The 18,780-nt window shown below is 31.2% G+C and overlaps 1 protein-coding gene across 1 annotated transcript in view; it reads left to right on the top strand.

The window, feature by feature from the left end:
- The window catches only part of LOC148946078 (E3 ubiquitin-protein ligase MIB1-like), a 213,637-nt gene that overhangs the window by 21,575 nt on the left and 173,282 nt on the right, over positions 1-18,780 (top strand). The window contains exon 2 of the mRNA XM_089097597.1: positions 15,476-15,617. Coding sequence (XP_088953723.1) covers positions 15,476-15,617 — 142 coding nt within the window. The remainder of the gene's footprint in view (positions 1-15,475; positions 15,618-18,780) is intronic.

Genomic DNA, 18,780 nt, shown 5'->3' with positions numbered 1-18,780 from the left:
AAGTAACAAACTTTATTGATTTCTCCTCTTGGATACACAATACAGATATTTCATTCAAGAAATTGTTAAAAAATTCTAAGTAAGTAACAATCTCTTTCTCGAATTCACCTCTTGGATACACAATACGGAAATTTCATTCACGAAATTATGAAAAAATTGTAAGTAACAAACTTTTTATTGATTTGACTTCTTGGATACACAATACAGATATTTCATTCAGGAAACTATGAAAAAATTGTAAGTAAGTAACAAATTTTTTCTTGAATTTGCCTCCTAAATACACAATACAGACATTTCATTCAAGAAATTATGAAAAAATTTGTAAGTAAGTAACAAATTCTTTTTTGAATTCACCTCTTTGATACCCAATACGTAACTTTTGTTCAAAAAATTAAGAAAAAATTTCAAGTAAGTAGCACAAAATACAACGAAAAAATCGTAAGTAAGTAGCGAAATCTTTCTTGATTTCTCCTTATGGATACGCAATACAGACATTTCATTCAAGAAATTATAAAAAAAATTGTAAATAACAAACTCTTTCTTGAATTCACCTCTTGAATACACAATACAGACATCTCATTCAAAAAACGATGAAAAAATTATAAGTAGGTAACAAACTCTTTCTTGAAGTCACCTCTTGGATACACAATGTAGAAATTTCATTCAAAAAATTATGAAAAATTGTAAGTAAGTAACAAATTATTTTTTGACTTTTCCTCCTGGATACATAATACAGACATTTCATTCAAGAAATTATGACAAAATTCTAAGTAAGTAACAACCTCTTTCTAGAATTCATCGTTTGAATGCACAATACAGAAATTTATTCAGGAAATTATGAGAAACAAAATCGTAAACAAACTCTTTCTTGAATTTTCTTCCTGGACAGACATTACAGCAATTTCAATCAAGAAATTATGAAAAAAATGTAAGTAAGTAACAAACTCTTTCTTAATTTCTCCTCATGGATACACAATACAGACATTTCATTCAAGAAATAAAAAAATTGTAAGTAAGTAACAAACTCCTTCCTGAATTCACCTCTTGGATATACAAAAAAGAAACTTCATTCAAGAAACTATGAAAACACTTTAAGTAAGTAACAAAATCTTTCTTGAATTCGCCTCCTGGATACACAATACACAAATTTAATTCAGGAAATTATCAAAAAAATTGTAATTAAGTAACAAACTCTTTCTTTAATTCACCTCTTGGATACACAATACAGACTTCTCATTCAAGAAATTATGAAAAAAATTGTAAGTAGGTAACAAACTCTTTCTTGAATTCACCTCTTGGATACACAATACAGAAATTTCATTCATGAAATTATGAAAAAATTGTGAATGGGTAGCAAACTCTTTCTTGAATTCACATATTGAATACACAATACAGAAATTTCATTCATGAAATTATGAAAAATTGTAACTAAGTACCAAACTCGTTCTTGAATTCATCTCTTGAATACACAATACAGACATTTCATTCAAGAAATTATGAAAAATTGTAAGTAAGAATCAAAATGTAGAAATTTCGATATACAATACAGAAACTTCTTTCATGAAATTATGCAAAAATTGTAATGAAGAACCAAAATGCAAAAATTTCATTCAAAAAATTATGAAAAAATCGTAAGTAAGTAACAAACTCTTTCTTGAATTCACCTCTTGGATACACAATGCAGACATTTCATCCATGAAATTATTAAAAATAATTATAAGTAGCTAACAAACTCTTTCTTGAATTCACCTCTTGACTACACAATACAGAAATTTCATTCAAGAAATTATGAAAAAATTGGAAATAGCTAACAAACTCCTTCTTGAATTCATCTCTTGAATGCACAATACAGACATTTCATTCAAGAAATTATGAAAAATTATAAGTAAGAATCAAAATGCAGAAATTTCGACACACAACACAGAAATTTCATTCATGAAATTATGAAAAATTGTAATTAAGAACCAGAATGCAGAAATTTCATTCAAGAAATTATGAAAAAATTGTAAGTAAGTAACAAACTCTTTCTTGAACTCACCTCTTGGATACACAATACAGAAATTGCATTGATGAAATTATGACAAATTCTAAGTAAGTAGCAAACTCTTTCTTGAATTCGCTTTCTGGATACACAATAAAGCAATTTCATTCAAGAAATTGTGACAAAATTGTATGTAAGTAACAAACTTTATTGATTTCTCTTCTTGGATACACAATACAGATATTTCATTCAAGAAATTGTGAAAAAATTCTAAGTAAGTAACAAAATCTTTCTCGAATTCACCTCTTGGATACACAATACAGAAATTTCATTCAAGAAACTATGAAAAAATTGTAAGGTACAAACTTTTTATTGATTTGACTTCTTGGATACACAATACAGATATTTCATTCAGGAAACTATGAAAAAATTGTAAGTAAGTAACAAATTTTTTCTTGAATTTGCCTCCTAAATACACAATACATACATTTCATTCAAGAAATTAGGAAAAAAATTGTAAGTAAGTAACAAATTCTTTCTTGAATTCACCTCTTGGATACACAATACTGAACTTTCATTCAAGAAATTAAGAAAAAATTGTAAGTAAGTATAACAAGGAATAATGAAAAAATCGTAAGTAACTAACGAACTATTTCTTGGTTTCTCCTCATGAATACACTATACATACATTTCATTCACGAAATTATAAAAAAATTGTAAATAAGTAACAAACTCTTTCTTGAATTCACCTCTTGGATACCCAATATGGAAATTTCATTCAAGAATTGATGAAAAATTGTAAGTAAGTAAAAAACTCTTTCTTGAAGTCACCTTTAGGATACACACAATGTAGAAATTTCATTCAAGAAATTATGAAAAATTGTAAGTAAGTAACAAATTCTATCTTGAATTCGCCTCCTGGATACATAATACAGACATTTCATTCAAGAAATTATGACACAATTCTAAGTAATTAACAAACTCTTTCTAGAATTCGCCGTTTGAATGCACAATACAGAAATATATTCAGGAAATTATGAGAAACAAAATCGTAAACAAACTCTTTCTTGAATTTTCTTCCTGGACAGACATTACAGCAATTTCAATCAAGAAATTATGAAAAAAATGTAAGTAAGTAACAAACTCTTTCTTAATTTCTCCTCATGGATACACAATACAGACATTTCATTCAAGAAATAAAAAAATTGTAAGTAACAAACTCTTTCCTGAATTCGCCTCTTGTATACACAATACAGAAATTTCATTCAAGATATAATGAAAACATTGTAAATAAGTAACAAACTCTTTCTTGAATTCACCTCTTGGATACACATTACAGACATTTCATTTAAGAAATTATGAAAAAAATTGTAAGTAAGTAACAAACTCTTTCTTAAATTCACCTCTTCGATACACAATACAGACTTCTCATTCAAGAAATTATGAAAAAAATTGTAAGTAGGTAACAAACTCTTTCTTGAATTCACCTCTCTTAGATACACAATACAGAAATTTCAATCATGAAATCATGAAAAAATTGTAAGTAAGTAACAAACTCTTTCTTGAATTCAACTCTTGGATACACAATACAGAAATTTCATTCATGAAACTCTGAAAAAATTGTGAATGGGTAGCAAACTCTTTCTTGAATTCACATATTGAATACACAATACAGAAATTTCATTCATGAAATTATGAAAAATTGTAACTAAGTACCAAACTCGTTCTTGAATTCATCTCTTGAATACACAATACAGACATTTCATTCAAGAAATTATGAAAAATTGTAAGTAAGAATCAAAATGTAGAAATTTCGATACACAATACAGAAACTTCTTTCATGAAATTATGCAAAAATTGTAATGAAGAACCAAAATGCAAAAATTTCATTCAAAAAATTATGAAAAAATAGTAAGTAAGTAACAAACTCTTTCTTGAATTCACCTCTTGGATACACAATACAGACATTTCATTCATGAAATTATAAAAAAAATTATAAGTAGGTAACAAACTTTTTCTTGAATTCACCTGTTGAATACACAATACAGACATTACATTCATGAAGTTATGAAAAAATTGTAAGTAGCTACCAAACTCCTTCTTGAATTCACCTCTTGAATGCACAATACAGACATTTCATTCAAGAAATTATGAAAAACTATAAGTAAGAATCAAAATGCAGAAATTTCGACACACAACACAGAAATTTCATTCATGAAATTATGAAAAATTGTAATTAAGAACCAGAATGCAGAAATTTCATTCAAGAAATTATGAAAAAATTGTAAGTAAGTAACAAACTCTTTCTTGAACTCACCTCTTGGATACACAATACAGACATTGCATTGATGAAATTATGAAAAATTTTAAGAAATTAGCAAACTCTTTCTAGAATTCGCTTCCTGGAAACACAATACAGCGATTTCACTCAAGAAATTATGAAAAAATTGTATGTAAGTAACAAACTTTATTGATTTCACCTCTTGGATACACAATACAGATATTTCATTCAAGAAATTATGAAAAAATTCTAAGTAAGTATCAATCTCTTTCTCGAATTCACCTCTTGGATACACAATACGGAAATTTCATTTAAGAAATTATGAAAAAATTGTAAGTAACAAACTCTTTATTGATTTCACATCTTGAATGCAAAATACAGAAATTTCATTGAAGAAATTATGAAAAAATCGTAAGTAAGTAGCAAACTCTTTATGGTTTTCACATCTTGGATGTACAATACGGATATTTTATTCAAGGAATTATTAAAAAATTGTAAGTAAGAAATTTTTTCTTGAATTTGCCTCCTGGATACACAATACATACATTTCATTCAAGAAATTAGGAAAAAAATTGTAAGTAAGTAACAAATTCTTTCTTGAATTCACCTCTTGGATACACAATACTGAACTTTCATTCAATAAATTATTAAAAAATTTTAAGTAAGTCAAACAAGAAATTATGAAAAAATTGTAAGTAAGTAATAAACTCTTTCTTGATTTCTCCTCATGGATACGCAATACAGACATTTCATTCAAGAAATTATAAAAAAATTGTAAGTAAGTAACAAACTCTTTCTTGAAGTCACCTCTTGGAAACACAATGCAGAAATTTCATCCAAGAAATTATGAATAAATTGTAAGAAAGTAACAAATTCTTTCTTGAATTCGCCTCCTGGATACATAATACAGACATTTCATTCAAGAAATTACGACAAAATTCTAAGTAAGTAACAAACTCTTTCTAGAATTCGTCGTTACAATACATAAATTTATTCAGGAAATTATGAGAAAAAAATCGTAAACACTCTTTCTTGAATTTTCTTCCTGGACAGACAATACAGCAATTTCAATCAAGAAATTATGAAAAAATGTAAGTAAGTAACAAACTCTTTCTTTATTTCTCCTCATGGATACACAATACAGACATTTCATTCAAGAAATAAAAAAATTGTAAGTAAGTAACAAACTCTTTCCTGAATTCGCCTCTTGGATATACAATACAGAAATTTCATTCAAGAAATTATGGAAACAATGTAAGCAAGCAACAAACTTCTTCGTGAATTCGCCACTTGGCCACACATTACAGACTTCTCATTCAAGAAATTATGAAAAAAATTGTAAGTAAGTAACAAACTCTTTCTTGAATTCACCTCATGGATACACAGTACAGAAATTTCAATCAATAAATCATGAAAAAATTAAAAGTAAGTAACAAACTCATTCTTGAATTCAACTCTTGGATGCACACTACAGATATTTCAATCATGAAGTTATGAAAAAATTGTAAGTAACTAACAAACTATTTCTGAATTCACCTCTAGAATACAAAGTACGGATACTTCATTCAATAAACTATGAAAAAAAATTGCAAGTAAGTAAGTAACAAACTCTTTCTTGAATTCGCCCCAGGGGCCTAGTGAGAAAGAGATGCAAAAAGCTAGGCTCATTTTTTTTACTAAAGCAAGTGCTACCATCTATTTCAATTAAGGTATAGCGTGGCGCGCCACGCTAAGTGAACCTAAATGAACCTAACGTGAAAACAGTTATTTGAAAAAAGGGTGGTATTGTAGGTTGGTTACATGTTCCGGGGTGAAGAAAAAATCTGTTTTGCAGCAATTTACACCATAGTTGAAATAGATGGTAGCACTTGCATTAGTAAAAAAAATAAGCCTAGCTTTTTGCATCTCTCTCATCTCTCTCTTGAATGAAATGTTTGTAATGTGTATCCAAGAGGTGAATTCAAGAAAGAGTTTGTTACTTACTTACAATGCTTCCATAAATTCTTTAATGTTATTTCTTTATTGTATATACAAGAAGTGGATTCAGGAAAGAGTTGTATACTTACTTACAATTTTTTTATCTCTTGAATGAAATTTCTGTATTGTGTATCCATGCGGAGAAATCAAGAAAGAGTTTGTTACTTACTTACTATTTTTTTCATAATTTCTTGAGTGAAATTGCTGTATTGTCTGTCCAGGAAGAAAATTCAAGAAAGAGTTTGTTTACAATTTTTTTTCTCATAATTTCTTGAATTAAATTTCTGTATTGTGTATTCAAGAGGTGAATTCAAGAAAGAGTTTGTTACCTGCTTACAATTTTTTCATAATTTCATGAATGAAATGTCTGTATTGTGTATTCAAGAGGTGAATTCAAGAAAGAGTTTGTTACTCGCTTACAATTTTTTCATAATTTCTTGAATGAAATTTCTGCACTGTATATCCAAGAGGTGACTTCAAGAAAGAGTTTGTTACTTACTTACAATTTTTCATAATTTCTTGAATGAAATTACCGTATGGTGTATCCAAGAGGTGAATGGAAGAATGAATTTGTTACTTACAATTTTTTTCACAATTTCTTGAATGAAATGTCTGTATTGTGTATCCAGGAGGTGAATTCAAGAAAGAATTTGTTACTTGCAATTTTTTTTTTATAATTTCTTGAATGAAATTTTCGTATTGTGTATCCAAGAGGTGAAAACAATAAATAGTTTGTTCCTTACTTGCGATTTTCTCATAGTTTATTGAATGGGATTTCCGTATTCTGTATCCAAGAGGTGACTTCAATAAAGAGTTTGTTATTTACTTACAATTTTTTATTAATTTCGTGAATGAAATTTATGTAATGTGTATTCAAGAGGTGAATTCTAGAAAGAGATTGTTACTTACTTAGAATTTTTTAATAATTTCTTGAATTAAATATCTGTATTGTGTATCCAAGAGGTGAAATCAATAAAGAGTTTGTTACTTACTTACAATTTTTGCATAATTTCTTGAGTGAATTTGCTGTATTGTGTGTCCAGGAAGCGAATTCTAGAAAGAGTTTGTTACTTACTTAGAATTTTTCATAATTTCATGAATGAAATATCTGCATTGTGTATCCAAGAGGTGAATTCAAGAAATAGTTTGTTACTTGCTTACAATTTTTGGATAATTTCTTGGATGAAATTTCTGTATTTTTGTTACTACTTACATTTTTTCATAATTTCATCAATGAAATTTCTGGATTGTGTATCGAAATTTCTGCATTTTGATTCTTACTTACAATTTTTTCATAATTTCTTGAATGAAGTGTCTGTATTGTGTATTCAAGAGGGGAATTTAAGAAGGAGTTTGTTAGCTACTTGCAATTTTTTCATAATTTCATGAATAAAATGTTTGTATTGTGTATCCCATAGGTGAATTCAAGAATGAGTTTGTTACCTACTTACAATTTTTTCATAATTTCTTGAATGAAATTTCTGCATTTTGGTTCTTACTTACAATTTTTTCATAATTTCTTGAATGAAATGTTTGTATTGTGTATTCAAGAGGTGAATTCAAGAAAGAGTTTGTTACCTGTTTACCATTTTTTCATAATCTCATGAATGAAATGTCTGCATTGTCTATTCAGGAGGTGAATTCAAGAAATAGTTTGTTACCTGCTTACAATTTTTTCATAATTTCATGGATGAAATTTTCGCATTGTGTATTCAGGAGGTGAATTCAAGAAAGAGTTTGTTACTTGCTTACAATTTTTCCATAATTTCTTGGATGAAATTTCTGCATTTTAGATTCTTAATTACAATTTTTCATAATTTCATGAATGAAATTTCTGTATTGTGTATCGAAATTTCTGCATTTTGATTCTTACTTAAAATTTTCATAATTTCTTGAATGAAATGTTTGTATTTTGTATTCAAGAGATGAGTTCAAGAAGGAGTTTGGTACTTACTTACAAATTTTTCATAATTTCATGAATGAAATTTCTTTTTTGTGTATTCAATATGTGAAGTCAAGAAAGAGTTTGCTACCTACTCACAATTTATTCACAGTTTCATGAATGAAATTTCTGTATTGTGTATCCAAGAAGTGAATTCAAGAAAGAGTTTGTTACTTACTTACAATTTTTTCATAATTTCTTGAATGAAATTTCTGCATTTTTGGTTCTTACTTGCAATTTTTTCATAATTTCATGAATAAAATTTCTGTATTGTGTATTCACGAGGTGAATTCAAGAGAGAATTTGGTACTTACTTACAATTTTTTCATAGTTTCTTGAATGAAATGTAAATTTTTTGTGTATTCAAGAGATGAAGTCAAAGAGTTTGTTAGCTACTTACAATTTTTTCATAATTTCATGAATGAAATGTCTGTATTGTGTATCCAAGAGGTGAATTCAAGAAAGAGTTTGTTACCTACTTACAATTTTTTCATAATTTCATGAACGCAATTTCTGCATTTTGGTTCTTAATTACAATTTTTTCATAATTTCATGAATGAAATTTCTTTATTGTGTATCGAAATTTCTGCATTTTGATTCTTGCTTACAATTTTTTCATAATTTCATGAAAGAAATGTCTGTATTGTGTATTTAAGAGGGGAATTGAAGAAAGAGTTTGTTACCTACTTACTATTTTTCCATAATTTCTTGAATGAAATTTCTGTATTTTGGTGCTTACTTACAATTTTTTCATAATTTCATGAATAAAATTTCTGTATTGTGTATCCAAGAGGTGAATTCAAGAAAGAGCATGTTACTTACAATTTTTCATAATTTCTTGAATGAAATTTCTGTATTGTGTGTCCAAGAGGTGAATTTAAAAAAGACTTTGTTACCTAATTACAAATTTTTCATAGTTTCTTGAATGAAATTTTTGCATTTTGTTACTTAAGTACAATTTTTTCATAATTTCATGAATGAAATTTCTGTATTGTGTAGCCTGGAGGTGAATTCAAGAATGAGTTTGTTACTTACTTACAATTTTTTCATAATTTCTTGAATGAAATTTCTGTATTGTGTATCCAAGGGGTGAATTCAAGAAAGAGTTTGTTACTTACTTACAATTTTTTCATTATGATATATCCAACAACGGATGATGATAAAGAATTTATTCATTCTAATACATAGATTTTGTCAATTTTATCCGACGTATCCAACAAATGATATCGATACAGAATGTTAATGAAGAATTTGTTCAATTTGGTACTTAAATTATGTCAGTGTAATCAAACGTATCTGTCAAAAGACATTGATAAGGAATTTATTCACTCTGATACTTAGATTTTCTCAATTTTATCAAGCATATCTGACAAAGCATGTTGACAAAGAATTCATTCACTCTGATACTTAGATTTTTTGAATTTTATCTGATGTATCCGACAAAGAATTTGATACCGAATTTATTCACTATGATACTTAGATTTTGGCAGTGTTATCAAACGTATCTGTCAAATGACATTGATAAAGAATTTATTCACTCTGACACTTAGATTTTCTCAATTTTATCTGATGTATCAGACAAAGGAAGTTGATAAAGAATTTATCTACTCTAGTACATAGATTTTGACATTGTTATCCAACGTATTCGACAAAGGATGTTCATAAAGAATTTATTCAATCTGATACTTAGATTTAGATTTAGTCAATTTTATCAAATGTATCTGACAAATATGTTAGTAGGAAAAATTTATTCACTCTAATACTTAGATTTTGTCAATCTTATCCCATGTGTCTGACAATAGATGTATGCAAAATCCTTTTCTTACATCTCCGATGTTTCAATAGACATTCTAAACGTGTGATATGCTAGCATACTCTAAAAATAATGAACACATAACAATGTAATTTATAGTATATTTTTAATGAAATAATGATATGTAGAATATTAATACAAAAAATATATTATGATACATTATTAACATCAATGAGCAACTTTGGACATTTTGAATCTGTTCCATAAAATAGTTAACCATGTTCTTTCCTGATATTGTAGCTATTGTCTTCTCTTAACTCGTAATTGGTAGAATAATCATTATTCCATTTTGAGTCATACGTAATATTTACTGATATGTCACTGACAGGTTCAGTATGCGTTTCGTCTTTGGTATTATTTGATTCATTAACTGTTTGATCAATGGTAGTAACGTTTGCTGACACTTTTTTTTTCATCGATTCATCTTTATATTCCTTAGTGATATTTTCTACCAATGCCACTTTTATTTTTCCGGCAATTTCACTTTCTATTATAACATTATTTTTACAAAGGTAACAGTTTCGGCTCGTAGACAAGATATGATTTATGATATTAGTAGAAGAGTGGGCCTTTCTTTTCCTCTTTGCTTTCATTTGAATGCTAATACCTGAAAGATCACGATAGGTTCTATCAATAGGTAGCATATTACCTTTAGCACTAGCAAGAAGATAACCCTCTTCATCAACTATTATTTCTATGTTGGCTTTCTCTTTGAGTACTAACTTCTCTGGGAATAATACTTTCGCACATCCACAATATGTATGATGGAATTGTTTTTGCAGTCCAAATAAATTTCATTTTTTACTGTCTTGAAAACGAACGCGTACATTTTCGATATTGTTAACACTTTTTCTCGCTTCACAGTTCAAATAAGTCTCCTTGCCAGAATTCAATGCTACAATAATACTAACATATAAACACACTTTTACTGAGGGGTTATCCACACGTTCAATATGCATTTCATCTTTGCTATTATTTGGTTCATTAATTGTTTGATCAGTGGTAGTGACGTTTGCTGGCACTTTGTTTTTCATCGATTCATCTTTATATTCCTTAGTGATATTTTCTGCCAATGCACTTTTTATTTTTCTGGCAATTTCACTGTCTATTATCACATATTTTTACAGAGGTAACAGTTTTGGCACGTAGACAAGATATGGTTTATGATATCAGTCGAAGAGAAGGCCTGTCTTCTTTTGATCTTCCGTTGAATACTAATACCCGAAAGCTGACGATGGGGTGTAACAATAGGTAGCATGTTACCACAAGCACTAGCAAAAAGATGTCCCTCTTCATCAACTATTATTTTTATGTTGGCATTCTCTTTGAGTGCGATCATCTCCGGAGATCTCAAACTCGCATATCCACCATCATAAGAGTTGAATTTTTTTAATACTCCAAAGAAATAAAATTCTTTACTGTCATGACAATGTACGCATACCTTTCCAATAGTGCTACCACTTGTACTTGTTTCATAGTTCAAATACTTCTCCTTGTCGGTATTCAATGCTACAGTACCAATAACATGTTAACACACTTTCTTAAAATGCTCCATGTTGACTTTTTTAAAGATACGAATTATGTTTTTATCATTACACTGCTTATGAATAATTGATTTAATACATGCAATAAACTAGGTGGTGTCGATAACCCGCCATAGAGTAACAGCGGGAAAGCTGTGTAGTCTGTATGAGCAAGCCTAGAGTACGATTGGTAGAGCTGCAAGCATATTTCACATAATTTTAAGATACGTAAAAAAAAAGTTGAATAATTTCTGTGCATAAAAAATTCAGTCAAAACAAAAGTGCTACTACAAATATTATTTTTCTAACAGTAAAGGTCATGGCTAACATATCTATACCATTCTAATTTTGACTTTGGAAAATATTAAATGTAAATTTTTAATGTTTTAAGTATGTTTCATCTCATTCGAAGACATGTAAAAAAAGTTGAAAAAATACCATTTTAAAAAATAAAAAAAAAGTTAAAAAAAACTTAAAAAAAGTATAAAAAAATGGGGGGAAGGGCCTAAAAAGTTGGGGGAAGGGAGCCCTTATTCAACTTGATACGCTTTAGTGGTTCCTATATGTCCCCGCAAAATGGAACCTCAATAGAGAATGACCTAGATAATGGTTATTCAATCTCAAGAGTGCCCTAGAGGATGACCTAGATAAAGTTCATTCAACTTGATACGCTTCAGTGGTTCCTATAGTTTACGCCCCGGCAAAATAGAACCTCAATAGAGAATGACCTAGATAAGGCTCGTTCAACTCAAGGGTTCCCTAGGGGATGACCTTGATAAAGTTCATTCAAATTGATTCGCTTCAGTGGTTTCTATGGCCGTACGCAAAATGGAATATAGATAGAGAATGACCTAGATAAGGTTCGTCAACTCAAGGGTGCCCTAGGGGATGACCTAGATAAAGTTCAATCAACTTGATACGCTTGAGTGGTTCCTATGGCCGTACGCAAAACGGAACCTCAATAGAGAATGACCTAGATAAAGGTCATTCAACCTCAAGAGTGCCCTAGAGGGTGACGCAGATTAAGTTCATTCAACTTGATACGCTTCAGTGGTTCCTTTACATCCCATAGAAGTATAATAGAGAAAGACCTAGACAAGGTTCGTTCAACTCAAGCCTGCCCTAGGGGATGACCTAGATAAGGTTTATTCAGATTGATACGTTTTATGGTTCCTATATGCCCACGCAACATGGAGCCTCAAAAGAGAATGACCTAGATAAGGTCTATTCAACCTAAAGAGTGCCCTAGAGGATGACCTAGATAAAGTTCATTCAACTTGATATGCTTCAGTGGTTCCTATATGTCTCGTAGAAGTATAAGGTCACGTTCTACTTATATCCCTGTTTACCAAGAAAATGATTGCCTTTGATTAAGAAGAAAATGTGTTAAATAGGTCTTTACTCTGAATTCCGATTTCCAATCCACGTTGAAGCTCAAAAAGAAGCAGAAAATGATAAAAATATTTCTGAATTTAATATAAAAAGGTTGAAACTTGTTCTTAAAAAAAAATAATGTACTCCTTATTCCTTTTACCTCAAAGAAGTTAAACTTGAATCCCTTTCTTCCCGCTGAGAAAAATTATACCAAAGATTTGGCTCCTCCCTCCTCCAACATCCCAATTACCGATGATTCCTTCCCCCACCTTTTGTCCCTATAAGATCTTGTCCCCCCCCCAGGGAAGTGGCTGAGAAGGTTCCGAAACTGACCCCAGTCCACTGTATCATTATGCGATACAGTAAAAGCTTTGTGCCAAGCTTTGTGAAATATTACTAGTGTTTTTATTCTTTAGTTTATTTTATCCTGACGAAGTTTTATCAGACAATTTTATTCTCAATCTCAAGTGTTTTTATCCTTTAGTTTATTTATCCTGACGAAGTTTTATCAGACAACTTCATTTTGCTATTTATGACTAAGAGACATCATATTTGGGCTTTGCCCACGAGTGCTATGTCTTGTTTTTGATTTAAATGAATTTGAACTTGAATTTGTTCCGTTTTTGGATGACTAATATGTAACCATTCATATGAATATTAAAAAGTGTCATCAAATGATGGATCCAACTCCTTTAGGATTATGTCAAACAAAGTTGTGGCGTTATGTGAGTGGCTTAGCTTCTGCACAATTTAACTCTACATAACAAACAGCCAAATAGTATGTCATAGAAGATATATTGCTAGTTCGTTTTTATCTATTAGTTATTTAGTCCTGGGTCTCGAAACCTTTTAAAGATATACATTCTTTTGAACTAGGGATGGGACGAAAACCAATTTTTTTTTTCTTTTCAGGTTTTGATAACAATAATAATTGTTTCTTTTGATTTTGATTCTCGGGAAATATAAATGTACAGTGATCCTTTATGTAATGGATCTTCAATATTATTCCAATAGAAGTAATGCAGACAATGTGGATCTTTCTCTATTCTACTTAATATATTACTTAACCAGTATAACTTTGTTAGTCAACCGATTTTATACAGCCCACTAATTATATATTTCCTTACCGCACAACTTAAAATCATTGCAACTCCCCATTATATGTCTTGTAGTTTTGCTGAACGTTAAAGTAACCAACATGCCTTGTCAATTTGTGATGTCTGGGGAGGGATATAAGAGAACTGTTCAAGTAGCAATCATAAAAAAACGTTTCAGGCCATATTTTTTCGAAATTTCTATGGGGAAACTTGGAGGCCCACTCCTTGTGTTCAAATGCTTTGAATTGAAGTTATCCAGTATTTTGCAGTAGGTTGCATCAAGATATGGCTAATTGTTGAAAGAGACAAGCCAAGACAAATAGTCCAAGTAATTGAGAGGCAAACGTTTAAATGGCTGCGGCACGGGTAAATGGCGGGAGTAAGTATGACTCTCTTATTGGACACATACTTGTCAGGTTAGTTTTTGGAAAGAAATGCCCCCTTGATCAAATGTCCCCATGATCAAACTCGATATTTGAAAACTAATGTGCTTAGAAATCGTATTGTAGTTTCCTGAACAACAAATCATACTCACCACCCTCACTGAAGTATTGTCAAATGGAATTGGTTATAAAATTTAAATATTTAAAGCGGATCATAAAGATTTAACAGGGAATGCAGTGATGAAACACGCACATGCATGAAAGCAACATCTTCTGTCTTTGCTCTGCTCTCCATAATGCCCTATGAAACGAAAGAGATCCACATGAGTGAAAAACCAAATTAAAAAATCTCTCATCTGCTTTCTTCTTCTCAAGGCTGCGAAACATTGCCAGTATGAACCACTGAAATCCAAACCCTCAATTGTTTTGATCATGGATCCTCGAGGCAAATGTTTGGAATTTTTGGAATGAATAACCGTAATCGATTGTCAAATAGAACCATTATCTGTCTCCATCGTCTCTCATTGCTCAGATTTGCCTCTTAAGACCACCATATACCTTTGTCTCATACCTTTGTCAACATGTTGTTGATATGATCCATCATGGTTTAAGATTCTCTGTCCCACAACCCAGATTTGTAACCAAAAGAGTTCAATTATCTGCAATTTTCCAGTTCGAGGGAAAACTGCAAATCAGCTCATGTACTGAATAAAGTACGAGTAAGAAGTAAAGCGCTTTGAAAACCTTTTACAAAGCTCCAGCATTACGTTCACTAACCAATTTCGGACGTGGGGAGGGAAGGAGGGATTTAACAGCAACAAATATGAAATTATTTTGGCTGTTTGAAACTGTGTGAAAATTATTAAAATGATAAGAAAAAGAGTAAATACCATGTCGTTTTGGAAAGTAGTGCCAAGCCCCCTGCTCTTAACGTGCCCGATTTATTACAGAACAGGAAATGTTTTACTATTAATAAAACATTTTACAGACCCTTTGAGCCCCATACCCTTCTAGGAAATCTTGAAGCATGGGTAAAGTTAATGTTGGTCACCCTAGTGTAAGTAAGGCCAATGGTTTGCTGTTAAGATTAATTTTCTTTTTTAGGATGGTGGCGAAGGTCACGTTGGAACTGTACGAAATTTTGAATCTCCAGAAGAAGTAGTTGTAGTTTGGGACAATGGAACAGCTGCAAATTATCGTTGTTCTGGTGCTTTTGACTTAAGGATCCTAGATAGCGCTCCCACAGGTTTACTGTTTTTATATTTATTCATTCCATCATACTGCAAGTCCTCTTTTAGATGTTGGGGCTCTGTAAATACATTCAAGCTTGTAGGCAATTAAATAAAAAAAAACAAGTTTTTTTTAACTGAAAGTAAGGAACGGCGTTAAAACTTAAAACGTACAGAAATTATTCCGAATGTGAAAGGAGCTGTCCCCTCCTCAACACCTCGCTCTTTACGCTAAAGTTTTTCATTGTTTAAGAAAAAAAGAGTTGTGAGAAAGTCAAACTTTAGCGTAAAGAGCGAGTTGCTGAGGAGGGGACAGCCCCTTCTATATACGGAATAATTTCTGTTCGTTTTAAGTTTTAACGTCGTTCCTTACTTTCAGTTAAAAAAACTTGCTTTTTTTATTTAATTTTTGAACGTTTTTGATTTAATGCAAGTTTTGATTTTGGCTCACCGTACATGAATAATTAAAAACAAATTTGAATATTAATTTTACTTTTATTTGGTTAAATGGCTTTCTCGAAACCTGTTTAATTTTATTTACAAACGTTTTTATTAGTAATACAGATACGTAACTTATGAATTAACTTACGTAACGAACCTCTATATTCTTATATTTTTAATACGTATATTAGAGGGTTCGCCCCCTAGTCAATACCTTGCTGTTTAAGCTAAAGTTCGAATTTTTTTCCAATTCTTTAAAAATTACCCCTTAATCACAAATGCCGTTAATTAGAATAAATAGCTCTTATCAAAGTACTAAGTAATCTTTGGCTGAAAGAGTGAGGTATTGACTAGGGGATGAACCCCATCGTATACGTAATGTTTTCTGTCGTTTTAAGTTTTGAAGTTGCTCCTTACTTTCAGTTAAAAAACTTGTTTTTTTATATATAATTTCTGATCTTTTTTTAAATAATGCTGGGAAATCCGGCGCCCCCTTCATAGAAATGTCCCTTCTCCCATGAAAACTGCCTTCATGGTAAGATCCTCCCACATAATCCCCGACCCACTCCCCCCCCCCACTACCGGAAAAATCCCCTCTGAAAACGTCTGTATACTTCCCAATAACCAATACTATATGTTAACATTGGGTAAAGTTCATAACTTTCAGCCCTCCCCCCGGGGACTTTGGGGGATTAAGTCATCCTAAAAGACATAGTTGTCATATTTTCGACCATGCTGAACAAAATGGCTATCTCAAAATTTTGATCGGGTGACTTTGGGAAAAAAATGAGCGTGGGAGGGGGCCTAGTTGCCCTCCATTTTGTTTGGTCACTTTAAAAGGGCACTAGAACTTTTAATTTTCGTTCGAATGAGCCCTCCCACGATATTCTAGGACCACTGGGTCGATACGATCATCCCTGGGAAAAAAAAACAAACAAAACAAACAAACAAATAAACACGCATCCGTGATCTTTCTTCTGGCAAAAAATGCAAAATTCCACATTTTTGCAGATAGGAGCTTGAAACCTCCGCAGCAGGGTTCTCTAATACGCTGAATATGATGGTGTGATTTTCATTAGGGTTCTATAACTTTTATGGGGTCTTTTCCCCTTTTTTCGAAAATCCGCCAAATTTTCTCAGGCGCGTAACTTTTTATAGGTAGGACTAAACTTGATGAAACTTATATATTTGAAATTAGCATTAAAATCCGATTCTTTTGATGTATCTATTGGTATCAAAATTCCGTTTTCTACAGTTTCGGTTACCATTGAGCCGGGTCGCTCCTTACATACAGTTCGTTACCACGAACTGTTTGGTGAATTGAATATGTCTAAATGTACTTAAATTTATGCATTATAATAAAGATTGCTTTACAGTAGTTTAGCTTTTGTTGATGTTGCAATTTATATTTTTCTTGAATAAAAAATAGCTTCAAAATGAATGACTATGGTAACCCATAGTCTTGCTATGGTTCGTATAATAAACTTTGTTTATAACCTAGGGTGCATAGTAGCCTATATTGATAAGTCAGCCTCAAGGTATAGTAGATTACTCTAATTGACAGTTTTCGAGCAGTAGTAACTAAAAAATTCTCTTTTAAAGTGTTAAATTTTTAATACTGAAGGTTTGAAAATTTGTGAAAATCTATTTAAAATCCGTGAGCGTTATCTACATTGTCCAGGACCATAGATGAAACAGATGAAGTAGACGCAGGTTAACGGAGTTTCAAAAATTTTGAAAAAATTGAGGCGATTTTCTTTGACTCTTATTCTTAAAGATAAAGCTGTTGTTAAAATATGGATTAGATAGTAGAAAAAAAACTTTGCAAGAGCATTTTACTGCCAAGAGTCTAAACTCTAAAGCACATGTGGAAAGTTTTTCTAGGTATTCATACACTGGCAATGAGTCAAATGTAGCAAAGCAAACTTTGAATTGCTAATTGCCATTGTTAACGCGAACAATTTGATTTACATCAGCTTAGCTTTTGTTTTATGTTGCGATTTATTTTTTCTTGAATAACAAATACTACTACTACTACTTACAACTCACTGCAGCACCAAGCCGCTTGAGGCCAACACAGCTACGCACGCGCCTCTTCCATCCCAATTTATTCAAAGCTTTCTTTTGGACACCCTCCCAGGAAGTTCCCATTTCCTTTAAATCTTTCTTTACGACGTCCTCCCACCCCAGACGAGGACGACTTGCTTTCCGTTTAACCCTAGACGGTTGACTGAAAAGGATAATTGTCGGCAGTCTGTCATCCGCACAACGTGCCCTAGCCATCTCAACCTTTCTCTCATTATATCCCTAGAGAGCGGTATTGAACCACATTTTTCGTACAGCCTGTTTTTTGAAATACGGTCAGTCAGCCGGGTACCCAGAACAATCCTTAAGAAATTTCTCTGGAAAACATCTAGCAAATCTTCATCCGCTTTTCGGAGCACCCATGCTTCAGAGCCATATGTGACCGCTGTCATCACTGTAGCTTCTAATATTCTAATCTTGGTTTGCAGCCTTATCTTCCTGTTCTTCCAAATTTATTTTAAATGTGAAAAAACACCATGAACCTTGGCTATTCTACTTTTAACATCTTCACTGCTCCCACCATCTTTACTAATAATGCTACCAAGGTAGAAGCTTCCCACCTGATCAATTTTTTCGTTACCCAACATCACCTTTTCATCTTCATTTATTCCTAGCCTTAGTGACTTAGTCTTCTTAGCATTAATTTTCAAACCT

The sequence above is a fragment of the Artemia sp. Qi Xiang Cuo genome, chromosome 12 (genome assembly GCF_049724085.1).
Source record: "Artemia sp. Qi Xiang Cuo chromosome 12, ASM4972408v1, whole genome shotgun sequence".
NCBI classification, from domain to species: Eukaryota; Metazoa; Arthropoda; class Branchiopoda; order Anostraca; family Artemiidae; genus Artemia; species Artemia sp. Qi Xiang Cuo.
This window is presented reverse-complemented; position numbering and strand designations above follow the sequence as displayed.